This window comes from Paralichthys olivaceus, chromosome 9 (genome assembly GCF_024713975.1).
Source record: "Paralichthys olivaceus isolate ysfri-2021 chromosome 9, ASM2471397v2, whole genome shotgun sequence".
Lineage (NCBI taxonomy): Eukaryota > Metazoa > Chordata > Actinopteri > Pleuronectiformes > Paralichthyidae > Paralichthys > Paralichthys olivaceus.
In genome coordinates, this window is record NC_091101.1 from 18,695,222 (window position 1) to 18,721,802 (window position 26,581).

The following is a 26,581-nucleotide window of genomic DNA, read 5'->3' on the forward strand; positions in this document are numbered from 1 at the left end:
TTCTGACTAAAACTTAACAACTAACACTGAATCTGTGATTTATGTCAATTGCTGATCGACAGTTTCTGGGTAAATCTCTCGGGAAACATGAATGAGGATCGGTTTGGTTTGGACCAGGTTCCAGCTGATGTCAACAGATGGAGACAAAAGTCATCGAGGTGAGTCTCAGTGAATAAAATCTACTGGATCAAGAAAATGTTAAATTAAGTCAGAAGCGTCATGTCAGAGCTTTAAAAATGAAAAAATATATTTTCAATGGGAGCTGCTGTGGTAACAGATTTCACACAAACTCAAACGAGGCTGAAGAAGTGTTTTTAAATTAACATCAAATGGAGAAAAAGTTGCATCAACTCTGTTGACAGGTTTTATTCTAGAGATTTGATTTAACAGAGAGATTGATTAAAAAGAAAAGACAGAAAAAGTATCCTGACGTTTAATCCCCAATCGTCTAAGTGCTTTAAAACTTTATACCCTCTGTTTTTAAAACAGACTTTGTGTTAAAAGACTTAAATCACAAATACCCCTGATTGACATCATGAGGGTAAATCATCAGTAGCTCCTTCAGTTTAAGGATAGGATTTTATTTTATTTTTTTGCCCAAGAGCAGTTTCAGATTAAGAACAAAAGATTTTCGTCTCTTTCTTGTTGCAGCATTTATTCGATGGTGGACTGCTGAGTGATACAGTAATGTGCTTTTGTGTTAGTATGGTATGATGGTATTTGTATGTATTTCATGTGTAAAACCACTGTGGATAAATGTATCCATCTGTCTGCTGTCATACACATTAGATCGGTCACATCCTGAAGTTATTCCTCTCACCCTGAGATCAAAGCTCCTTCTCCCTGTTTTCTCCTTTGTGATGAAAAGTGGCACCAGAATTTGAATCCTGACTTTAAGTTGTCTGCAGCCATGAGTTCATTTGAAGCTGCGTCGGCAGGTTCATCAAAGCAGCATCTGAGAGGTCATGTATTAATAATGTCCTCCTCTGGACCGGGTATGAAACAGCAGGCTCCTGACTGATGAGGTACCACAGCAGCTTTTCTACCTCAGATTAATAACTCAAGGACAGACTGAGACTGAAGGATGTTTGGTTCATTCTCTGGGTCGTTAAGTGTCCAGCCCGACCGAATGCATCTCATAAAGTGCCATCTCCACTCATCTGTGTAGCAACAAGGAGGCTTTAATGGCTACACATCTGAGCTGAGCCAATACTCAACTATCACAGTAACACTTCATGCCAGTACTCAAAAAGACAGAGGGGCCTTTATACACCTTGTAAGGCCAATGTAAGTGCAGTTATTATTCCTGTCCATGTTTACATAACCACACAGACTTTAAATCAAAAGCTCCTGCAGACTTTACCATCACAACAGTTACACAAATCCAAAAGGTTGAGGCAGAGATAGATACTGATTCTTTGGTGACTGCAGTGTTTCTAAACGATGGAGTTTGACCAGTTATTGTCAAGAGAGATCAATAAATATAATCTTCTGTTAAACAATTATTTCAATTTAGAAATAGAGTATGTATTAACTTGCCTGGCCACTACGATAGCTTCATTATTTAAAAAACAATAGCTGAATATTCAGGTGCAACTGTTCGCTTGTATGTATTTACTTTCAAAAACATGCATAATACACAAAACAAACACGGATACCCACAAGAAAGATAGATAGATAGTTTATTGATCCCAGCAGGTTACAGGACAGTTGTAAAGAAAAGCAACTCATATAAATATATACAGTATAAACAGAACAATATGTAAACTTGAAGATATAAATAGAAGAATGTAAAGATCTAAAACACAATAACAGACAAATATGTAAACTGGAAAATGGAAACATATATTTTTACAAATACAAAATACATAAACTAAAATTGTACAGTTGTGCAAAAATCAACAAAGCTGAAAGACAAATTGAGCTCAAATACAAATGATAGAAAAGTATAAATGAAAATCATCGTTTCCAGAGGTTTCTGCGGTGTTCACCTCTGGAGGTGACACATGGAGGAACAGCAGAGGGATTCAAGTCCTCAACAATCCTCCTCTTCCTCGGGTGACACAGCAGCTCCAGTATCTCCAGCATCTTTCAGATAAGAATGTGATGTGAACGGAACATTTCTGTGGCTCCTTTGTTCCTCTGTCTTTCACCTGTGCTGCCCCTTTAAGATTGGACATTTCAATCTAGGCGTGTTTCCTGCTGCCACTGACTGAGGAGCTGGATCCTGCGGGAGAGAGAGAGAGAGAGAGAGAGAGAGAGAGAGAGAGGAGGAAAAACCTGCTCATCAGACACATTCACGTCTCTCTTTCACTCGGATCGCGGTTATTCCTGATTATTCCTGTTTATTTTACAGCGTCCAGGTCATAGTCTGATCCCTGAGGAACGAGAACGAGCTGGAGCGAAGCGTCGTTTATGATTCATTCAGATATGATATGAATGTCAACCGGTCAAGGTCCGATCCTCTGGATTCACAGGCTCCTTCTTCTCCTTCTTCTTCTTCTGCCTCAAACGTTTGGGTGAATTTCTCCTAATGAATAATCAATAATAATACGTTGCTAATAATCCTGTTGAACCCGTGCGGACGGTGAGGGAGGACACAGATTGTGTGAGCAGCGTGGGAGCTCCACACTGGGGATGACATGCTGCGGTAAATGCCGGAAACTGGAAATAATATGGATTAGAAAACACTGATGATGTGACTGCGACACTTGAACAATGCTTGTTGGTCCTGTGCAGAAATCTGTCACAGCACTCAGTAAGTCCTCTGGGTTCTCTAAGAACACACACACACACACACACACACACACACACACACACACACACACACACACACACACCATCCTCCTCATCCCTGTTGTCCCCTCGTTGTCTGATCGTGTTGTTGTTTCCACAGTTTAACAGCTGACGTTCACCCAGAGATCCGATCCGAGGAGAGGACACCATGTCGGCGGTGATGATCACGCGAAAGGTGCGAAAATGGGAGAAGCTCCCGGGGAAAAACACTTTCTGCTGCGACGGGCGGGTGATGATGGCCCGGCAGAAAGGAGTCTTCTACCTGACCCTGTTCCTCATCATCGGGACCTGCTCCCTCTTCTTCGCCTTCGAGTAAGTCCTGTTCCCTCTCTGAGTCCTGATGAGCCTCATGTCTACTGTATCTGAATCCATGTCACCTCAGGACCATGTGCCTCCTCCCAGCACCATAATATGTCTATTCCTGTGTCTCAGTGAGTGTCCCTGTCCTGCAAAAACAAGTTCAGAGCCTCAATTCGTCCATCAATAGATTAGTTTGATATACAGGATTCATTTGATGCTATGTTGATAGTTTAAATATTAATGGACAACATCTACTCACCACTATCCTGATGGAGGGGTGGGTGAAGTGTTTGAGTCCACAAACACTTTTGGAGATTCAACTGTGTTGCATCCAAATCCAATTGAGGTGAATGGTGACCACTTCTTAGAACAGAAAAAAAACAACGGAAAAATAACTTAAAATGCCTCCATACTGCTCCTGTGGTGTCATCCAAGTGTCCGTTAGCCCCGACATTCACACCGTGCTTTTAGCCTAAATGTCCGCTGTGATCCACACTGGAACACGGCTCCAGAGAAGGATAACAGATTGAGGCTACAACATGGTGTAAATGCCGCCATTTGAGAGAGTATGTAAAATTCCTGTGGTTCCAGCTTCTCAAATGTGATTATTGTTTAATTTGCTTAGACTAATTATAATTTTCCTCGACTAAATCTTTTTTGACATTTGCTAATTTACCAACCAAAACATTTGAAGATATCACCTGAGGTTCTGGCATCATGTTATTTGTGCATTTTTCACCAATTTATAACAATTTATAAACCCAATGATCAATTGACTCATCAGGAAAACACAGATTTGTTGATTGATCGTCTCGTCAATGAAACAAATGGAAACATCTTGTTTTATGTCACCAACAATCCAAATCTATTGTGTATATTATTATATATGACAGAAAAAATTATACATAATAACATTTGAAAGCCAAAAAATTACAGAAATTAGTTATTGATAATCAAAATAGCCTGTCATCATTTATTATTATTTCTTTAGACTCATCTCACCTGGTTCTGTTGTATATCATCTTCTTTGAAATGAAGCTATTTCTGTTTAACTTCCAGAAAACACTTTGCATTCATGCGCCAATGTTCAAAATCCAGTGTCTGACAGAGAAAAGATTTATGATTGACCACATACTGAGGTGTTTAATATTTGATAACCCTGACTGTCCAGCTTCAGGGTTTAAGAAAGGAAAGCTGCCATTTTTGTTGTCTCAGCAGTTCTGTCTCGATCCACTACTCACACGACCTTGGCACTCATTAGCCCTGCAAACGTAGCCGCCTGGCTCGGATGCTGCTCGTGAACCCAAATCCTGTCAGCTAAGGCTGTGCAGAGGATTGTTTTTAAAAATGAAGAACATGACCGTGAATAATCATCATGGAGCAGCGCTGCTTTTCATTCAGACTACGCCCACTTTCTGTCTTTGTCCTTTTTAAAATTCCCTTCTCTGCTTTCTCTCCAGTTTTTTAAGAGACAGATTATAGACATGATGATGTAGCACAAATCGTGCAGCACAGTAACCGCTCTCTCTCTGTGGGCGTGTATGTAGCGACCAGGCCAAATGGATTTGGAGCGTAGAGGAGAAGTAGCTGCTTTCACTCATGCCAGGCCCTTCCCATCTCGATCTGCTCTGCACTTTAATGGCCTCCTGCTTCCCTCTGAGTCCGGACAGAAGGAGCTGTTGTCTGGCTCAGAGTGCAGTGAGAAAGAGAGAGATGATACTGCTCACGCTGAACATCCAGAGCCCAGAGGAGGCATTGCAGCGACTAATGGCTGGAGGGTTGTTAGCATGCTATGTTCATATTACAGTGAAACATAATTATCTCTCATGGGGAGAGGTTGGATATTAACATGGAGAGGCCCCGACAACATGGAGGTAATTTTCAAATGCAGCATTACACGGCCTGTTGATAGATATGATTTAAATCTATGGCAGGAGTAATATCCTTCTGAAACAAAGGCTCTGAGGTTTAATGCATTCACAAATTGCACAATTGCAATACATTTAATTGAAGCATTAAAACATTAAGTCCAGACTTTGGTATTATAGCATCGTAGAATATCCTCAGCTGGTGTCAGAGGTGCAAAATGGTGAAAGACCAAGGTGATTTATTTAAGTTGCTTGTTATGTCCCAGCTTGAATCCAAATAAATTAAGTTTACCATCCTATGTGACAAAGAAATGTTCGAGGTCTTTGTGTTTGACAGAAATCATGAAATCTGTATTGATGTTTTTCTGACAACTATTTGGATCCAGAAATAAGCCTAACCCTGAAAAAATATTAGATTGCTCTGAAATTCAGTACAAACATTCCTCCTCTATTTCCTGACTTCTCTTCTGACAACACCAGCAGGTTTACATTTCTGTTTTTATACATTTTTTTCCTATTGGATGGATTAACATGAAATGTGATACACACACACAAGCCCCAGTCAGTATTGATTATAATAACCTTGGTGATCTCTTGACCTTTTGTCTTTCACTCAAAATGATCACTTTAATAATAAATCCATGTAAAACTTTGTTTGCTGCTAATTTGCGAAATGTTCGCACCAAACTAAGATAACGTAGTTTCACTGATCTTCTTCTCAAGTTGGATGAAATAATTATTGTTATCCAAATAGTCACAGATTAAATTTCGGCATCATTAAAATCGAATTAAATGAAACAAAGCTTTTTGTGGCGGCAAATTCTTCTGAGTTTTGCTGTAGTTCATCATTCAGTCTGTGAAGGGTTTAGTTTCTGTGTTTTTCAGAGGGTTTGCTGATTCTATTTGTTTTTCATTGTGTTGAGTGCTGCACTGTGGCGTTGATGGGAGGACAGACAGGGCCATGTCCTTGTTCAGACTGTCTCATATCCTCTGAGCAGACGTCTCACTTTTATCACCAGCCATCAGCACCGCGTGCAGGGAAACCACTCTGTGCTTTAATTTGTACGAAACTGCGGAAACGAGCGGTTGAATACACAAATGAAGAGACTCATTAGAAACAACTAAACAAATTATTCACAGAAGACGTAGGCCCGGCTTATTTATTCCTTTACGGGAAGAATTAATTTCAGGACGACATGTCCTCTCCCTGTTGGAATTGATATTCTCTGTTATGAGAGGTGATTTGTAAAAGGTTTTGGAAGTTAACTGCCTGACATGTTTGTATCTTTGTCATGAAGCGTCCTCACAGTTGGATGTTCGCTGGGTTGCTTTCCTTTTGCACATTTGGTTCAGTGTGTGTGTGTGTGCATGCATGCATATGTGCATGTGGTTAGCCACCTATAGAGCCTGGATGAGGGAACAAGAAACTGGAACAAAGGGACAGTGTGTCATCTGCGTGTCCACCCAGGACGCTGGCCTGAAGCTAGAGAGGCATATGTCCATGTTAAGAGACTGATCCTTTCTCATGTGTTTGTACATACAGGTCCACTGTCGACCATTTCCCAGTACAAGTGAATGAGAAGTGGTCTCAGAGCATTTGTATTCAGAGGAAACTTGTAATCGACCCCTGAGCCTCCCGCAGCATCTCTAACCCCACCCTGTCTCCATGCTAGCCAATCAGAAAGCAGCTCCCTGCCCAGGCTAAATGAGCAATAACATGATTTATGCCCTATTCAGAGTACATGCTCCATTTACAGTAACAGTGATCTGCAGGCTTTGTTCTCCGGTTGCTTCCGTGGCAGGAGGAGAGTGCAGATTGTTCCCCTCCCTCTCACACGGGGAGGGGATTTTATCTGTTTCCTCACATTGTCGTTATCTGTGTGGTTTGAGGAAGATGCTGTGCTTGAAGATGTGTACGTAGATAGATTCCCCTTCAATCATGATGTTGAAGTGCAAGTATTGTTTTTCATGCTGCTGAAATTAAATCATCACATTCACTGTTAGCCTTCATTTCACTTAGTGAATATTCTATGATGCAACATCTGTAATCCGAGCTTTAATCTGAGGGAAATGGTCACGACCCCGGCTCTAATGTTTCATCTCACTCATATGGTATTTAAATGTTGCATAACAAGGACGACTGATTTAACTCAGACAACAGATTGTACCCACTGAATTTCAGTTTAACCTTTTTTAAACTCACCCACACATTAGTTTATTAAAAGGTTTGAATGACGTGTTTCCTCAAAGTTATCTGCTGTCCATTGTTAAGGTCTCGGCTTCCTGTTTTACCATTGCCTTCAAGTCATACACTTAAACATTTGTTTCCTGGAAAGAGAAAAAAATCCTTACGATCTTTAAAAAGCCTGGAAAGTAATGTGGTGAAATTTGAGGGTTTGTGGTGACACCTTTTGAAATCCCCCTCTTATCTGAATATTCACAAATTTCAGTCATGGAGTATCTATATGTTCTATCAGTGTGTGGAAAAGGAGAGAGGGCAGACAGAGTCGGAGGGCTTTTCTTTTCTTCAGCAGTGCCCCAGAAACAGGCGTGATCGCAGTCTCCAGATGTTTGTATGACAGGGCTGTTACTGAGGCCCACTGTGGATCTGCCTGCACATGCAAACGTACATAATTCATGTGTAGTATGATTCATGCAGGTCTGCAACAGCTTACAAACCTTAAGTATTAATAAAGGAAGGGCTTGAAACGTTTACAAAAGTAAAATGTCATGAGTCACCTAAGGAACGACACGCTGACATATTAATCCTGGTTTTATTACAAAGAATTAAAATGATTTTTACTCTATTGCTTCTACTCTAGAAGCTTCTCGTCTCATTCTGAGTTAAGATGGGAAATCCTTTGGATCAAAGTGGGGTAGACACACCCTAATGCATCTACTGCACACACACACACACACACACACACACACACACACACACACACACACACACACACACACACACACACACACACACACACACACACACACACACACACTGCATTGTGAACTCATCTCTTTTAACAGGGAGTAAGTGATAGATTGTGTACTATTGTGTACTTGTTTTGTGTGTTTGAGATCCTTGCAGTTTTTTTAAGCTATCACATCCCAATTATACAACAATAAACAATCTCCCATGAACTCAGGGCAGGGTTGCTCGCATGTTCTCAGTGTGTGTCCTACTTCCTCCCGCAGTCAGTCATGCAGCCTCAGGTTCATTGGAGAATGTAAAACTTCCTGCAGGTGTGACTGGTTGTTTGTCTGTATGTCAGCCCTGTGATGGGCAGGCGACCTGTTCAGGGTGTGCCCCGCCTCTTGCCCAATGTCAGCTGAGATCGGCTGCGGTGCCAGAGCTTTGAAGGATAAGAGGTGTAGATGATAAACGGATGAATGGGTTTGTTGTGAAGTGTTTATACAGGGTCTAAACAAGGTTACAGTTAATGTGATTTAGACTCCCTGCATTTATTATTTTTAAGTACTGAATATCAAATAAGAGATATTTGATTTGAGCGTGTGGTTGTTGGTCCCAGGTTGCATCTCATCTGTGTGTGTGACGTGAGACGCTTCGGTCTGTAAATGTGTTATCACTGTTCACTGATTCAGGGTCGTGCTCACTCGTGCAGCACAGCACACTTTCAGCTGGCCTTGCTGCGTGTAGCCCGTAGACTTCATAAGATAAGATGTAGTACTCAGCAGTACAATGTTGGAAAATGAGTTGTCTAGTATATCTACGTTTAAAATCTTATATTTTTAAGAAACTGTTTGTCGCTTCCATTGATCTCGATGTGAGGATTGAAAGGACTCTCGTATTTTTACTGTAAATATGAAGCTAAAGCAGATTGTTGTTTATATTTTGTGTTCTTCATTAGCTGTTTCCAGTCTTTATGCTGAGCTAGGCTAACTCACTTCAGGCTCTTATTTTCTGTATAAACATGAAAGCGGTATTGATCCTCTCATAGAGATTTAAATGTTGTTAAGTATAAGTACAAGAACCTCAGGATTGTATTTGAATGTACTTGTTACTTCCCACCACAGGAAGTAGTTTATATTGTGCTACCAACAGACAGGGAGATTAAAGGAAGTGTTGGGGGCCTGTGTTTGTCGTGTGGCGGTCTGATCGATCACCTTGTTGATGATGAAAACATTTGCTCCTCATGGACCCGCGGCCAGATTAAGTCCCGTTTCTTTCTGCTGCCTCTGTGCTGACTGATGAAAACACATCGTCACCGTGCCAGCACCACCCGGCTCCTCAACAGCACAGGAAATGGTCACATCCAGGAAGGACGTGCAGGCTTGTGCGGAAGCGATGATAGTGTGCCTCGAGAACCTACCAGTCATCATTACAGGAATTACACTTCATCGACAGACTGCCTCCCCTCGGTCCGAATCCTTTGCCTCCTGCAAACCTACTTCACAGGCCTGCTCCAGTGGAAAGTTTTATTGATTTAATCTCTGCCCTGTGTTTCCATTAGTATGAAAAAAGGCTCTGCAGGGAAACTGCTCAGACCAGTCCTGCAGGTGTGTCTGTGTGTGTGTGTGTGTGTGTGTGTGTGTGTGTGTGTGTGTGTGTGTGTGTGTGTGTGTCTGTGTGTGTGTCTGTGTGTGTGTGTCTGTGTGTGTGTCTGTGTGTGTGTGTGTGTGTGGTGTCAGTGCTCAGGTATGTGGATGTACCTGGCTCATCTGTATATTGTAGTGTGAATCTGTTCGCTGCCATCTTTTGCTGACTGACACTTCACCAAACTTGCCAAACTCTATTCTGTTGACTGATCAATTGATTAAACACCAACTTGTATTGATTCTAATGAACAAATCCCAACTAAACCAGCTACAACCACGTGGTTGTAAAAAATATTATGTATTTATGATTAAGCAGTTTTCATCAAGCCTACTTTTATAGCATACTGTTAGATACACACATGTGTTCCATTGGTTGGTATGTGACAAATATGAATGGCTGGCAACATGTGATATTATATCCCTTGAAAATAAACAAATTTTTTAAATTAAAAAACATATTTTTTATTTCAACTTCGGCCTGCAAGTATTTTTGACATTTTGTAATGTCAAGATGACTTTTTGTCTAAAACCCAAAGATGTTTGATGTACAAATAAAAAAACAAGTTGATTTCCTGAATACATATAACTCACTTGAACAAAAAGATGATGTGCATCTGTGGATTATCAGAGCTCTAAGTTTCTTCTTCCTCATACTTCAGAGTGTGTCAGATCTGTGTGCAGCTATATTTATGTCGTGGTACAGAAGTTGGGCATTTACAGGATATGGCCTAACAACCTGCAACACTGTAGTGCAACAGTAGTTTTGCATTATGAATATATGATCCTGGCCACATGGGAGGGACATGAGGCAGCGCAGTTAAACTATTAATATCTGCATGAGGGAGCATTTTCTGCTGCTGCGCTCTGTTGTGACGCAGCTCACATCTGTTATCGCGTTGAGCAGCAGGCCTGTTTGGAGGAGCCCTGCTGGCTCTAATCTCAAAGACCTGGCAAACGTGGTTATGCTAATGTTGCCCCACTCTTCCAGAAGGTGGGGGGAGTGTGGCGTGGTGTTGTTTATTCATGGCCATGACTCTTGCCTGGTCCAGAGAAAGGGCAGTTCATGACCTTGTGCTCAGAACACCAGTTCAGAATATGTGTAGTGTTGTTGTGTCATGTCCTCTGTGCTCTCTGTCAGAGAGCTCTCCCATTTGAGGTTGTCGTCACATTTATATAAATATTTCTTCAAGTCTTTAAATCAAAGAGTGAAGGGCTGCAGCCAAGGATCATTCATTTTGATGGTTATTACAACTGGGTGTTACAATCCCTCTGGTTCAGCACTCTGACTGTGGATATTCTAATGAAGGGCAACAAGAGGATGTTCTTTGGGACACAACTTCAGTTGATTTCCTCAGTGTCCTTGGGTTTTTCTGCCTTTTACTCACAGCACCCCCTCTCCTGAGGCAGGCCCACCACAGGTTGATCAGACCCGGGTGTGTGTCCCATAATTACTGGCCTTTTGACGGTTATTGTTCCCACAGGAGCTCCACTCCAGCTTTTTTCTTGTGACGACAAGTTAATTGATCAGGTGACGCCGCCACTTTTCAGCCATAGCTAATGACTGCCTCACCTGCATCTCCGCAATTGCTTTTATTGACCTTCTTTTATAGACCTGCACTCTGACTGATCAAGATCACTTATTGATAACTTTGTTTAGAAATTTCCCAAAAACGTCCCCAATATAAAAGAAGAAATTGCCTCATCATTTTCTGTCATAAGAATTGTATAAAAGATGTGTCGATGAGTTAAGTCACTGCTTAATGTTCACCGACACATAAATCAGCCAATGGAGTAATCGACTAACCATCTTGATTCTAATAAAACATAAGATAAGCAAGATGCTAGGGCACAATATTCATTTGCATTCATGTTTTAGACTGTAAGCCAAACAGTTGTGACTGGATCTCTCTTCATCTACAATACTTTTCTCTTTCCTCCCACAGATGTCCATACCTGGCTCTGCATCTGTCTCCCACCATCCCAGTCTTCGCTGTCGTGCTCTTCCTCTTCGTCATGGCCATGTTGTTGAGGACCAGCTTCAGTGACCCCGGGGTTCTGCCACGGGCCCTCCCAGAGGAAGCCACATTCATCGAGATGGAAATTGGTGAGTTACAAAACTTAAGAAACATTTATATTTATTCTCAATAATAATAAATTCGTAATTCAAACTCATAAAATCACACAAATACAGAAAATTCATATGAAACTAAAACTGTTATAAGTTTGGTCTAAATGTCGTTTGTCAAAGTAGTAGCTAATTAATAAATCAGGTTTTTATGACCTCTACAGTTCCCCTGAACTACTTTTCCTTCATTTCTCCACGCTGCCATGAGCAGGTATGAGATATTAGTGTTGACATGATACCAACATTTTTAATTTCATACCAACTCATCATTTAGAGTCATGATTCTGGTTCAGTGCTCAATTAGAACAGAAATACAACGATTGATTAAAATTTCCAACTCATAGTTTATTAACAATCAAAACAGAATACTTTGGTTGATGGATATGAACAAAATTAATAAACACACCCATGTGATTAAGGTTCTTGGAGATTTTGACTCGAATTTGAAAAACTGAAGAATTGTTGTCAGCAACGAGTTCTGATCCACCAAAAAGTCAATTTATTGTTGATAATGGCAGAAAAGAGAAAAAAAATACATCAGTAGAGTCCGAGTTTACTGATGATGCTCGGACTTTGTGCAGATTTCTGCAGGTTTGAAGAAGCGAGTTGTCTAATGTGTCAGTCTAGCTTCTGTCCTTGAAGTGTGTATAGTTATAATTCACAGTCAGTGCTCATAATGCCAACAGACACGTCTCTTATCTACATCCATTCAAATCTTAAGTCAACAGCAGAACAAACGGTTGTTACAGCTCGTGACCTGATACGTCGTCATCAGCTCGGTTGTGCACATCTCTTTGTCTTGTATAAAACCACACGAGGGATGTGTTAAGTGAATTCTGTGGAAGTTGTGGAAGGGACAGTATTTGGAAGTATAAATAGTTTAGTGTCGGCAGGTGAAGCAGTGAGCACACGGCCTCAGTCCTGTTGGTTTATTCATGTTCGTTATGCTTTATGCTGCTCAAGGTTGGACTTGCTCGTCGGTGGATGGAGCGCTCGGTCTAACACTCGTTCATTACGAGGAGTCCGTGTCTCATTATACAAAACAAACAATACACTGTGTACTAATGACAACAAAGCCTCATTGTCTTCATCAGAATTGCATTTATTTTTGTCTGCTCCCTTTTCTTTCCAGACTCTTTATGTCTGGATGCTAAGTCATTTAGTAATATTCCTGCAAGCCCACTCTGCATCCTCATCCTCCCTCCCTCCCTCCCTCTCGTGGCTGTTCAGTGTTCACTCTTTGTCTCTGTCAAAGATTCATGGCGTCCTTCAGCCATCGCTCTCTCACCACACACAGGAGCCCTGGGTGGAGACTGGTCTCTGCACATGACAGAGGTGCACTGTAAGAGCGATGCTGAGGCGCTCGGTCCTCTGAGAGCGTGTGTGCCGGCAGCCAGCGCTGCTCTCATCATGACTGTGACTCATTCTGCTCGCTGCTTTAACCGTCTTTGGCTGTGATGACTCTGGTGGAGAATGTGCAGCACCTGCCTGTAGTTTATGAGAGGGAATGATTCATGTGAATACAGCTGGAACTAATGATTCTTTTTGTTATTAAGACCGGTTTTGGTTTCAGTGATTATTTTATTTTGAGTGTTTAAAAGTTCTCAGAGTTCACAGTGACAACCAACAGTATAAAACACAAGTATACAGTAGAATATGTTGGAAAACACAGGTACACAAAAAACACAAAGTTTTTATTGATAAGTTTCAGGCTCGGCAGTGTTCAGGATGCACAAATGCACATAACACAAAAATGGATTTGACCTTTCACATTCATGTGAATAAAACAATAAAATCCTAAAATTCAAACCTTTGAAACAACAGACTATGAGAGAATATTTTCAGTTTTAACCCAACAAATGATTTAAACAACTGCTCAATTTCCATTGATCAGCTTATCGATCGATTTTCAGATGATAAAGTTAAACTATTAAAATCTGCTCTTATTCACATATACACAAACATACATACCATTTCCTTTGTGTTCATTGAGGACACAGAGTTAATTCTTTTAATTATTTACGTGGAGGAAATAAGTTGAAATTTAAAAGCCCAATCAATATATCTACAGAAAGTACAGCGTTTATAGACTTAAATGCTTCCTCATTTACAGGCAGGAGCTACAGTATAGTCTAACTGCAGAACACAACATATAGTACACAAACTAAAAACTAGTAACACTGAGGCATTCATCGTGTTGCTATCAAACTTTTCATCTAATTCTTCCTTTAAATCCAACTTCTCCAAGTTTCTTAACCTCAGGAGTTTTTAGGATTTGCCTGCAAACAGAAACAAAGAATAAATCTTTAGTAGCATGCGGTTTCCCAAACCTTTCACTGATTAATCACCTTCACTTTTAGCTTTCGTTCTACTTTACACAACCCCCCAAATAGTAAGATGTCCGTTATGTAATACTGAAAGGGAAGAGTATTCAGTGCAGCAGCTTAAACAAAGCACTTGATTTAACGACTCCCATCCTGCACTTAAAGCAATGAACCAGTGTTTGGATAGCTATTGTTTTGAGTGTGGGTGCGACGACAGAGGAGGCAGGTATGGGCGTTGGCTTTCATTCTGAAGCCGAGGCCGGCATGTTGATGAAGCCGCCACAGCCTCGGCGCTCTGTCCCCTCTGCCTGTTAGCGACTGGTCCCGAGGGGGAGCGCTAATACGAGCAGAGGCTTCCTCTTGGAATATTGAATGCCCCTCACAGACGATGCTCTGCTACCCGAGGGAGTGGCATCATTCCCCGTGAGTGATGACTCATTCATTTATTTTCCTTTGCTTTATCCTGAAAGCCTCGAATCCCAGATTCTTTAGATGTTTATCACGTGACCATTTTGTGCTGTCAGATAAAATACATTTCTAAATCTTCATGTCTGTAGATTTATTACGGATCGTTAGGATTGAAGTTTGTGGATGTGTTTCCATGATTTATTAATATGCTTTTCATAACAGAGAATGGTCATTGAGAGTAATATGATAAGGATAAGTATGCAATTTAGCTAATACAGATTTTTCCTCCACTCATTTCTAAACACTCTCCAGCTCAGATAAGTTAATTTCCACATTTTCTTTATCATAGTGTGTCTAACAGAGTGGGTTTGCTGCTGTCTCTCTCTCTCCTCCACGTTCACATTGGGTGATGTGCAGCATGTAGATTTCTCCCTTACAGCTTTTCCCATGATAGATTCCTGCCAGAACCCTCTGGTCATTAACCTGCCTCTCTAATGGCTCCTGCAGTGCAATATAATAAGAAAAATCGGACTCGCTAAGAAAAAGAGAATTTCATTTGGCTGCTGAATGCTGTGCAGAAGAGAGGCTGCCTCACGTCAAAGATACGACTGTGAAATACAATCAGTCCAGTGTTTGGAAGGTGAGCTGATGCTCATATAGAACTGGACACTGCGCACCGTAGTGTTGCTAATATATAAGATGAACAGCTCAGCGGTCATTACACATAAATCCACCAGCATCAATACTGAACCAAGCCAATGTTGTCATCCACCGACTTTCTCAAGGTTCATCTGTCAAGATTTATATCTCAGTTTTTTTCTCGTCCTTGTCTGTTTGAGAAATACTGTGTGTGTGTGTGTGTGTGTGTGTGTGTGTGTGTGTGTGTGTGTGTGTGTGTGTGTGTGTGTGTGTGTGTGTGTGTGTGTGTGTGTGTGTGTGTGTGTGTGTGTGTGTGTGTGTGTGTTAATAATGAATGCCTTTTCATGATTGTTGTGCTGTTTTGTTTCCACAGAGGCTGCCAATGGGAACGTCCCTGCGGGTCAGCGGCCTCCACCGCGGATCCGCAACGTTCAGATCAACAACCAGATCGTCAAACTCAAGTATTGTTACACCTGCAAGATCTTCCGGCCACCTCGAGCGTCTCACTGCAGCATCTGTGACAACTGTGTCGGTGAGAAATCACTTCTTACCTCTTGTTTTCATTGGAATTGGTTTATGTGAGTTTTTCCGAAGTAAAAGATGAGAAATGTTAAATTAGCTCCCTGACATGATTATTACTGAAGTATTGACCTTCATTTTCTGCCTGGATTCATTTGTCACGGTGATGAAATTATTTGAAAAAAAGAGAAGATTTAAAAATAAATGTCCGACGAAGCAAACACTGCACAGAAGTTTTAGAAAACTGAGACAAACACACAAAACTTCACAGGATGTACTTTTTTAGAACGGGCTTTGAATTTTGAAGGCAGTGTGTTTGTTTGTGTGTTGCTGTGTGATGTGTGTCTGTGTGTGTGTTTGGCTGTTGTCTCTGTCAGTCCTGCAGAGTAGCGCAGTCATTTGGCTGCTGATGACTTAGGAATGTGTTTGAACGCAGCATAGACTCACAGGCGATATGAGAGTAGACAGTGGAGGCTAAGAGATGGAATAAGTGCTCCGTCATTGTGAACACTGGTTCATCTGTGTGCACCTGCTACACACACACACACACACACACACACACACACAGCACGCCTCATTCCGTTTTACTGCAGTCATATCTTTTCCCCCTCACCTTAACAGTGGTGAAAGTCCAAATGCAGAGCACAAAAAAGCTTATTTTATATAACAATTACATTTGCTTATACCCACAGCCTTTTGTGGTAGATGTATAATGACTTACCAGGATTTCAGAGTAGCCTGTGAGTGTTTGAACAGTGAATTGATCTTGTTTTGTCGACTTTGTAGTCCAACAATAACTATGAAGATTATTCATACAAAACAGTAACATGTTTGAAGCCCTGCACGTGTCTCAGATAAGGGATTCAATCTGCGAAAGCGGCAAATCAGTTTGATTTGAATGTGTTTACGGAAATTACACGGTTGTCCTTCAAATGTCCACCTGCTGCTGATGCTGGAAATCACAAGTCTTCATCCTCTTGGAACCATGAACATCTGCACCAAATTTCAGTCCATCCAATAGTGGTTAAGATATTTCAGTCAGGGCCAAACTGGTGCACCAGCAGATCACCATCACCATCTCACTGCCGCTAACAAGAGGAACACGACATGCACATTCGAATGCAAATCCAAAAATGATCTATTTATCTGACCTTTCTACAAACCGCTTTGTGCCTCTGATTAACTGTTGTTGTGAAACTCCATCCAAGAAGTGCAGCAGGGTGTATGCTGCAGAGAAAAGTAAAATACAAGACGTTCACCTCTGTTTACCTCTGTCCTCGCCCCTTACTTTCTTCTGGCTCTGCTCTGTTTGATGGAACAGGGGAGGCAAAGAGGAAGTGATCACTATATTTAGACGTCAGGTTTTCAGAAGCTGATGCACAAAGCGATTAAATGACTGCAACTGATCCTGGTGTATTTTTAACATTTTGTTTGATTTCAAAAATAGTCTGTTTTCTATTAAGGTCCACATTTCACATATTTCTACTGAGATCTTTTTTCTCTTTCTCACAGACCGTTTCGATCACCACTGTCCATGGGTGGGCAACTGTGTGGGCAAGAGGAACTACCGATACTTCTACATGTTCACCCTGTCGCTCTCTCTGCTCACCATTTACATCTTCACCTTCGACATTGTCCACGTGGTCATGCGTAAGTATCGATCGTCCAATCAGAAGAAACGTGTAGAGAATGAAGCATGTGAAGCTGCAAGAATGTGGCAAAACAGGGAGAGCGAGCTGTGAAACACGCTCATCAGCAGCTTCCAGTGTTTATGCAAATGCAGGCACATGTTCTGAAACCATGATCTGATTCAGACCAGGCTTTTCCAAAAACATGACACGACGCACAACAGCAACTGACAGCTCGACACGATTCTTCTTCCATTCTCATCCTCCTGCTTCCTTGTTCTACCCAACGCAGGCGGCAACATGACACTGACACGTGTTTCTCATCGGGATAATTAGCTCCGTTACCTTCAGACTGTGTAATGTGTGAGATCTGTTCATTTTCAGGAGAATACAATGAAACAGAAACTTTCCTCTCTGTCTGTTCACAGGCTCGGTGGATAATGGCTTTCTGAACACTTTGAAACAAACACCTGGAACATATCCTTTCAAACTCTTTGAAGACTGCTTCAGACGCAGCTCATAAGCTCGTAGTTACGATGAAAAAAGTCGAGTATGCTTGATGTTCAAGTAGTTAAGTCGCGAGAACGCCGCTGCTCGGCAGTGGCAACATGGAAGCTGAAGTTAACGTTACTGCAGGCATGTAATGCAATGCAGGAAATGTAAAGACTCAATGACAGAGGGAAAGAGGAGACTGTTGAGAATATCAATGAATAACATTTACAAAGAAAATCTATTTACGAGTAAAATTACAATCTATTACAAAAAATAAACTTCCATGGCCTTTGTCAGCAAACATGTTTCAACTCATGTATTCAGAGCTTCCAGAGAATATATACAATATAAAGAATTATGACAAACAGCCGAGCAAAATAAACGACTGCTAAAATGTTTATTTAACATAAGCTACTTCTTATACTCAGACTAATATCCTCTGCACTGCGATGGAAGCATTATGCAGTTTCTTTGTTGTTCTCCACTTAGAATATCAACCACTCAGGAAGTGGATTGTTTTTCTTTTTGCCCTGGGTGTGTATCTCCAGCCTCAGTTTTCTAGTATTATATCAAGCCTGAAGCCAGAGTGCTATAAACGCTGTTTTACAAGATTGTCAATTTAAGATATTAGCTTGAGACATTAAAAAACAGGAGGAGCATTTTTTAATCGACTAATGAAGGTTTTTTAGCTTAATTAGCAAGAATAGAACATTTTACAGATAACAGTAAATAGGGGAAGTTTTACTTAATGATAAATTGATTTAATTCAAGTAAATTCCAGCTCATCGTTTCTTTTTTGCAGTTAAAAGAGGAGAAACCTCTTGTCTCAGACTTCCCCTCATTAGTTTTGTTGCATAACTCCTCTTCCATTTTGCCGTCGCCTACTGTCCACTGTTTAACCAGTGACCCAGTGTCTGGCACTAAACATCTGTTACTCTTCTTAACTGGTGTCCACTGTGCTGGAGGTGCTGGTGTGTTTCTTCACCCTGTGGTCAGTGGTGGGACTGACCGGCTTCCACACCTACCTGATCTCCCTCAACCAGACCACCAACGAGGACGTAAGTGCATCTTACTGCATGTTGGTTTAAACTGGACTACACGTGAATGACTTTGTTTACATCAGCATGTGAAGCACAGAGCTGCACTTTTAGATTTAATAGATAGATAGATTTAGATTTAATGCTGTTTAACTGGACTTTTATTGTCTGCATTTGTCATAGTATCAAATAACCAGTGTGAGCATTAGTTATTATACTTTATACTCTTTGCTGAAGTTGGTCCATGTTCAGCTCTCGCCACAAGTGAACTGTACCTCGGCTACGTTTACACCACAACATCCAGATGTGATTAAACCTGCTCTGAATTTAAAATTGAGTCACCTTTAGACACATGCATCAAACTAATTTTTATGTAGCCCACAATAGACTGTGTGTAAAGATGGACGACACGTCTCCTCTTCCTCCCACCCTGCAGACATGAAGCAGAAATACTAACATTTAGAGCCGTAGTGATCAGAGGTTTGGAGCCACAGTAACATGGTGGTGATTGTGCACCTGAAGCTAAAAACATCATCTTGTGCAGTTCACCAGTTTATTTATGTTACCAGGTAGTTAACAGCTATTTATAGAGACAAAGCATTTACATCTTTTTCAACATCTGGACACTGAAACACTACTCGGTTGAATTTTCACTTTGTTGAATGTTCTCCTGATAGCTCTGCTGTTTGCTCAAGACAAATAAAGTGGCAAAGTATAAATAGGAGAGAACTGAAATCCAACTTTTTAATTTATCACCTGCCCACATTTTCTCAACTCGAGTGGGAAATATTTTAGTCTTAGCGGTTAACACTAGATGTACATATATTGATGTACATAGTCAAACCAGACCCAGAGTTAATTTATCAGTCACAGAGACGTAAAAATCAAACAGATCCTCCTGAGTGCAGATACGTTTCCAGCCCTCATGTATGTAAGAATTACAATAAAGTGCTAGACATGAGTTTAAGCGGTTTTAAAATCTGTTTTCGATCCACGTGTTTGACAAAGTTCAGCACATAGTGAAGATAAAGTGTCGTTTTAAATGTCTGTAAATATTGTGATCCGTCAGCCTGGGTTCACGTGGCTGGAAAGTTAAACATACATGGCTGCGGTGTAAACACTACAGTTCCTTAGAGTGCAGAGCTGTTTCCTTGACAACGGCACCGACTCGCTCTGCACTGAAGGACTGGAGGGCTGTTAGAGCTACAGCTTGTTAAACCAGGTTATTATGTTGGAAAGCAATAAAAACAACCAAGTAAAGCAAATAAAAAAAGTGTGAAAAAACAAGATCTTAACTGAAATTACAAAAACAAAAGAGATCTTAACACATTTAAATTTTTAATCAGATTTACATCAAGAAGAATGAAGCACATGCAGGGTTTGTCCAATAATTCACCCTTTTTATCCAGTTCAGCCCAAAAATCTCTCTACAAGGGAAATGTGGCGAATAGAGTGTGCGCCTTATAACCAATGAGCTGGTAAATGATTTGAACGATCTAGGCTTGTCTCACCAGCAGGACACTGCAGACTAATCCTCTAAAAATATGCACAAACTGCTGCTATTAATAAAAATCAGTGATGGAACTGAGCTGAAATAAGAACAAAGAAGAGCAGCTGAATTTCTGAATCTCTGCTTTCTGATGCCAAATGAAGTTCTGATTGCTTGGGTGTGTTGCCGTTGAGTCATTATTTAGTCATCACACACACACACAGGGCTGATGTAAGGCAGATGAGTTGTGGTGATGCAGGTGAGTGTGTGTGAAGCAGCATTAACAGTGTGTGTACTTTATCGGAGGCTTTGTTTGGCCCAGATCTGACTGCAGAGGCTCTGCTGAGAAGCTGTGGTGGAGATGCTGGGAGATTCTAGATGGCTGAAAGCGAGAGAGTGCACTCATGCTTTGTTGTAATGATTAATTTATTATTCCTCTTCTTCTTTCCTGTGGGATGGTTGGCCTCATTTTTTTTTTTTTTTTTTTTTAATTTCACCCGAACAGAAATGCAGATCTGCAGTGTGCGTCTACACTGTAACGTTACTCCGGGAGTTGAAACAATGGCTGTCAGCCCAGCCGTTTCAATATCTGTGATTGGCCCTAATAATAGATGCATCGATACCTGCAGGGGCCGGGCCCACTGCCAGAGAGGCTGCTGTGGCAGAGCCGAGGGGGGGGGGGGGTAGTGGGTGAGGAGGAGGGGGAGAGAGTGAAGTGAATAGAAACGGTGGAATAAGGGCGAACAAGAGAAGGCACCTTGAGTGTAGTAGCTTCTCTGGTCTCCCACAGGACGACACATGGTCTGTCAGCTGTGTCTCCAAACACACACACACACACACACACACACACACACACACACACACACACACACACACACACGTAGGAATGCAGCACTGACCTACATCTGCAGCACCAGAAATACAGCTTTTTTTTTCTCTGACTTGCAGGAAGGTCAGTGAGTACAAACACATGCTGTGAAAATAAAAATGTGTCTGCGTCATTATATCTGTTACATTTGCACCAGTATCAATTTAATTTCTCTTCTACATTGTTTTTGTGATGATTAAAAATATAAGATGAGATAAGATCATTCTTTATTGGTCCCACAACTGCTTTGTTACAGTGGCTGAAATAAATCCACATCCCTATGAAACCACTAAATCTGCTTGATCCAGATTTTATCAGTCCCCTAAACGTGCCAGTTTTTTTCCATCAAGATCCGGGAATTATTCTCTGAGAAATGTCGATTAAACACAATGTTAACAACCCCCAAAATGAAATGGGTTCTTTCTTGGTTCATGTCTCATCCTGCTGCAGAGTTTAGTAGAAATCCATTCAGTAGTTTTTGAATAAAACTCACAAAACAAACAAATAAACAAACCAAGGGGCAAAAAGATAGGACGTCATAAAAAGATGATTTTTCAGGGAATAATGCAGAAGAATTTTTCCACCATTAAAATGAAGCAAAGGAGAAAAGAACCATCTAATGTTTGGTTTGCTGCTGGAATATGACTGAGAGGAAACATCACAGACTCTCATCAGCACATAGACTCCCCATTAAACCAGGAATCATTAAATCCCTGACTGGATCCTTTTAGTGGGTCAAAGCCAAGCCTGTGGGAATAACATCTAAAAATGGAGCTCTGCTTTTGAATAAGGTATAAGCCCATGGAAAATCTTTTTGAAGGAGAACTGAGCGAGAGCAGAAAGTAGTCAGTGTGTTTGGGAAGTCGGTGGATGGCTTGAGAAGGGTTGATGTGTTTTATGCATTTTATCTGTTTTTTCCAGATTAAAGGGTCGTGGTCTGGAAAGAACAGAGTCCAGAACCCGTACAGCCACAAGAACATCTTTAAAAACTGCTGTGAGGTGCTGTGTGGGCCGGCCTACCCGAGGTAAACCTTCATCTAAACAGTGAACACAGTCTCACTCCAGCCTGATTGATTTAGTCTGAAATGCCTGTTTTAAATCAGAATCTTCCTCTTTTTATTCATTTTCGTCCGTTGCTATCGGTGAGTTCTGTATCAGTGCCTGAGATGCCGTGATAGATTAGTCGCTTCTGTCCTCCGACTCGTTCGGGTGAATAACGAGCAGGATGCACTTAGTGACTGATTGCTTTGTCTCGCTTCCCAGCGTCTTGGACAGAAGAGGACTGATGCAGGAGGATTCGCCTGTTTCTGCGACGTCTGCTGCACCGAACAGCAGCAGCAGCAGCAGCAGCAGCCCGGAGCCACAAACCATGGTGAAGACTCTCACACACACACACACACACACACACACACACACACACACACACACACACACACACACACAGACACACACACACACACACACAGACACAGTTCCTCCCCGTTCACCCAATTTGTTCTAAAGTGGCTACAAAGCAGATCAGTGAATGCAGAGAAGAAATAAAATGTAACTTTAAGCCTAAATCAATTACAGAGGCTGTGTGTGTATGTGTGTGTGTGTGTGTGTGTGTGTGTGTGTGTGTGTGTGTGTGTGTGTGTGTGTGTGTGTGTGTACTTGGTGGAAGTAATTATTTTCTAGTAACTGATTGGTTTGAAAGAATCCAGGTTTTATTCAGGGGTCATAATAACGTAGTTTCTATTCCTTTGGCCTTTAACAGGTATTTTCAACCCTCTGTAATTTCTGGGGCCTCACAGATTTATATCTACTTTATTTCACTGCTTCTCAAATCTCTGTCTGATCATTGGGTTTGATTTTGGTCTCATGGGATTATTAGTAGATTAATTGGTAGATACATTTGAATCTGTTGAGAAGTAAACAGTTCAGTCACGAATAATAAACTTGTTATATTCATGTTTTTCTTTGTGAACCTGTTCAGTTCGTGGTCGTTGGCTCATTCTGCGTCTGCATCTTTTCAGCATGCTGTCCTCTGCCTACAGAAAACCACGGCTCCGCTCATCCCCAACGAGCACACACCTGACGACGCCAAGCCGAGCATCGCTGCCTCAGCACAGAAGAGCCCCTCGCCCAAAGAGGAGCACCCTCCGGCGTCCAAGGCCCCGCCCCTGGCTTCTCCCGAGACCGACGTAGAGACGTCCAAGGACAAGACCCATTAGCTGTATGAGGGGGGCGGGCCCTGATTGTGGCCACTCCCCCTCCCACAGCAACCTGCCTGGACAGGAAGAGGAACATTAATGATCAATGTCTGATGACTGTCGAGTGACTCAGTTATTCTCCGGCTCCGGCCCCACATCCAACCAGAAGGGTCTCTGCTGCGGCCCCTCCTCGCCCCTCCTCCTCAGCAGGAGCCACAGAGCTGATTGACTGACTCCTGCAGGAGGTGGGGGGGGGGTGATTTAATGTTGAGTCAGCAGCTTCCTCTGACTCCTGAACACTGCATGCAAAAGACTCGCAGGGGGAGACGCCTCTGGGAAACCTGCAAAAAAACCAGAAGACTCTTAAAGCGAATGACTTCCCCCCCTAGTTCACCTGTGGGTTCCTCTGTCAGACTCCTTTCTTCTTTATTTAAAGTTGCATAATGACATTTATTGTGAAAGGCCAGTTCAATTATACTCCTTGCAAGTGTCTGGCGAAGACGAAAATACTTCTGGACATGTAAACACCAAACATATTGTCGGCTTTTGTTGTGTGCACATTACATGTCCTATGCAAACCATGAGGAGGCAGGACAGGCTACACCTGAAAGTGTGTGAGTGGACGAGACGTCCACGCAGGGGGAGGACGAGCCAGTCCTCAGCTGAGATAGTCCTAAAGGCTCCTTCCAGGCAAATCTAAATCTACCTTTTAGTCCGATATTGCTGCATCAGTACTGTTATTACTTATCTTTTTTTAACGGGATCTGATCCAGGCCACCTCCTCTCCTTCCACTTTTTCTATAACTGAGGATGCAGCGTGACGCCGGTGCTCTGAACGATGCGGCTGCTGTGTGCGCAGTGACAGTCTCGTATCCAGGAGACGCTGAGTGAAAGGTCCGACCTCTGATGATCGTAGACACTTGTAGTAACAGTGCCTTATCGCAACAGTTGCACCATGAAATGCAACGTAGGTCAACCAACAGAGACAAAGTCATCCTGATTCAGAATGAGAAACGTACGCAGATCAGTCGAGTGCTTCTCAACCAGGGGGTCCAAAGATAAATCTAAGATCATGAGAAGATTAACAGAATAGTTTCATATATTGGGGGAAACATCTTTATTTGATGATGGTAAAACATCAGCAACAAACTGTTTGTTGTTTCATTGGGACTCTATCTCGACTTCCTGACATTTTTACGTTTCAGTATTTGCGCAAATTAAACGAGATGTAACGTGTGAATCAGTGAGAGGAGCGGGCACTTAAATGCAGAGTCGTATCAATCGTCCAACTCTCAGCAAAACAGTCAATAAGATTATTTCTCCGAGGATAAAAAACAAATTTGTTTTCTTCCTGAAAGTATTAGAAAGATAAAATCTAATGAGGAAGATAAATCCCACATGTGACCAGTAGATAATGTTGTTTGTGAGTCTTCACGGTTGAGAATCACTGATTTTACAGAAAAAATAAAAACGCTTGAATTATAGATTTAGCAGGAAAAATGTTCTGGAAACGTCTCAGCTGTCGAGAGAAGACGACCGACATCATCAGGTTGGTTTTTTTTGTACCTATTTGAAGCTGAACTGTGGCCAAGTGTTAATTATTGTGCCTGCGAGCTCGAGCGCCTCCTCCTGCAAATCACATCAGAGCCGATCTTCTCTCTCTCTCTCTCTCTCTCTCTCTCTCTCTTCCTGCCGTCTTCTGCCTTTTCATACTCGTCTTCTCACATCTGCGCTGTGACAGTAAACTCCTTCCACGGCAGCTGTCTGTGGCAGACGTGCACACACCCTTTCCTTTCACACATCTGTGTTTTTCAGACGGAGCGCAGCCTTTGGTGCGAGAATCGAGAAATCGTTTTTGTTTCGCTCGAGGAGGAAAATCCACTCACGGCAAACTGAGAGAAAGGGAAATCTTAGTATTTAAATGATTTTAGCAGATAGCGAGAGTTTGTCTTATAGTGATTGTGTTTATATGCAAGACAGAGTTGGTGTTTGTGAAATATACCTGTGTAGAAATTCTAGTGTGTCAACAGCGTCGTGTTGGACTCTGAAACCTGCCCAGGATGATTTATTATAAGAGCGACAGTCACAAGTCTTTAATCCCCTGAAGAATGAACTCCAGAAGTACGAGCGTGGCAGATAGATTTAAAGAAGAGGGGTTGAAGGCAGCTGTACGATGATTTTTCATGGAGCCGTTTAAAGCTCATGACTGATATTAGATACTTGTGAAATGATTATAGGCCTGAAAGTAACATTTCTTTCATTAGTAATTGATGAAATGATTGTTTAATCCGTGTAATGGTGAAATAATAGTGAATGTCCAAACCCCGAAAGACATTTTGTTATGAGAAAATATGCAAATACCCACATTTGAGAAGCTGGAACTAAATTTTGTCAAATGTTTTGTTGAAAAAATGATAAATAATTGCTCATTAGAATATTTGTTGATTCATTTTCTATTAATAATCAACTCACTCTTTCAGCTCTCGATTATTCCTTTATTTATTTTTTCTCTTCAGAGGTAAAGGGACGTGACCGCTGGAAGATGCTGTAACGTGTGTGGCAGTATTGTTTCTGTGAAGTAAAGAAATGTAATTACTGAATATTGTTTCCTCCAAAAATCGAAAAGAGCACTTTGGTAGATTTTCTGTTGAAGGTGTTTGAAGACAGTTTGTATCCGATGGCTTTGTGCTGCTGTCACCGAGAACAAGAATGTATGTGACTGATAATAGAAGGGAGGTTTGTGTAGAAGCAGATTTTAAAGGGAAAGTTGAACTTGTTTTATTTTTAGCTCTGAAGGTTTGCAGACTGACGAGCGGAGCTGGCGTACACGTGACTCCTGTGTTGAAGTGACGGGATCAGACCTGAGCGCTCTGGTCGATGTGTTGCATCACATCATGTAAACAGATAAAGAACTATACCATTGATGAAGCTCTTATTTATGTTCACTTTTAGTATCAACACTGTGATTCTACGTGTTTCATTTAATTTACTTCACTTCTTTTTACATGATCAATGTGTCTGGTAAATAAACAATATTGTATTATTATTATTTGTCTGTCAAATGATGTCTTATTGTTTTATTCCCTGTGTGGCTCGGCTCTCTGATTATCCACCACTTTTATATATAGTGTACGTGAGTAGGTGCATGTGTGCGACTGGATTAGTAACAAACAGTTGTATGAATTCAATTTTTCTGTCTGTATGTTTGCAGGATTTTACAAAAAACTACTGAAGTGATTTTATTGAAACTCGGTGGAAGGATGGGGTACGGGCCACGGATGGACCCATAAACATTTGTGAGTGTGGATTTGATTAAGGCAGCAGATCCAGGTATTTTCT

General features: G+C 41.5%; 1 protein-coding gene across 3 annotated transcripts; it reads left to right on the plus strand.

Moving 5' to 3' along the window:
• Nucleotides 1-18: 18 nt before the first annotated feature.
• On the plus strand, nt 19-26,291 carry zdhhc9 (zinc finger DHHC-type palmitoyltransferase 9). 3 transcript variants are annotated; one of them, XM_069531718.1, is made up of 10 exons: nt 19-158; nt 2,897-3,108; nt 11,465-11,625; nt 15,391-15,549; nt 17,049-17,186; nt 17,593-17,639; nt 18,610-18,714; nt 21,972-22,075; nt 22,314-22,422; nt 23,066-23,774. In XM_069531718.1, exons 2-10 carry the CDS (start codon nt 2,945-2,947, stop codon nt 23,261-23,263), a joined length of 1,185 nt encoding a protein of 394 aa, XP_069387819.1. In that variant the 5' UTR covers nt 19-158; nt 2,897-2,944; the 3' UTR covers nt 23,264-23,774. The 3 variants fall into 3 exon arrangements, with proteins under 3 accessions (XP_069387819.1, XP_069387821.1, XP_019936829.2); XM_069531720.1 differs by lacking the exon at nt 19-158 and adding an exon at nt 1,997-2,758 and having other exon boundaries at nt 17,593-17,641; nt 18,612-18,714; nt 23,087-26,291; XM_020081270.2 differs by lacking the exon at nt 19-158 and adding an exon at nt 2,193-2,758 and having other exon boundaries at nt 17,593-17,641; nt 18,612-18,714; nt 23,066-26,291.
• The last annotated feature ends 290 nt before the right edge of the window (nt 26,292-26,581 follow it).

What these genes read in the sequence shown, in the direction of transcription:
- zdhhc9 (XM_069531718.1), top strand. Translation starts at nt 2,945, where the DNA reads ATGTCGGCGGTGATGATCACGCGAAAGGTGCGAAAATGGGAGAAGCTC. An exon ending in TCCCTCTTCTTCGCCTTCGA is followed by an intron (nt 3,109 to 11,464) that starts GTAAGTCCTGTT and finishes TTCCTCCCACAG; the next exon opens with ATGTCCATACCTGGCTCTGC. An exon ending in CATTGTCCACGTGGTCATGC is followed by an intron (nt 17,187 to 17,592) that starts GTAAGTATCGAT and finishes GTCTGTTCACAG; the next exon opens with GCTCGGTGGATAATGGCTTT.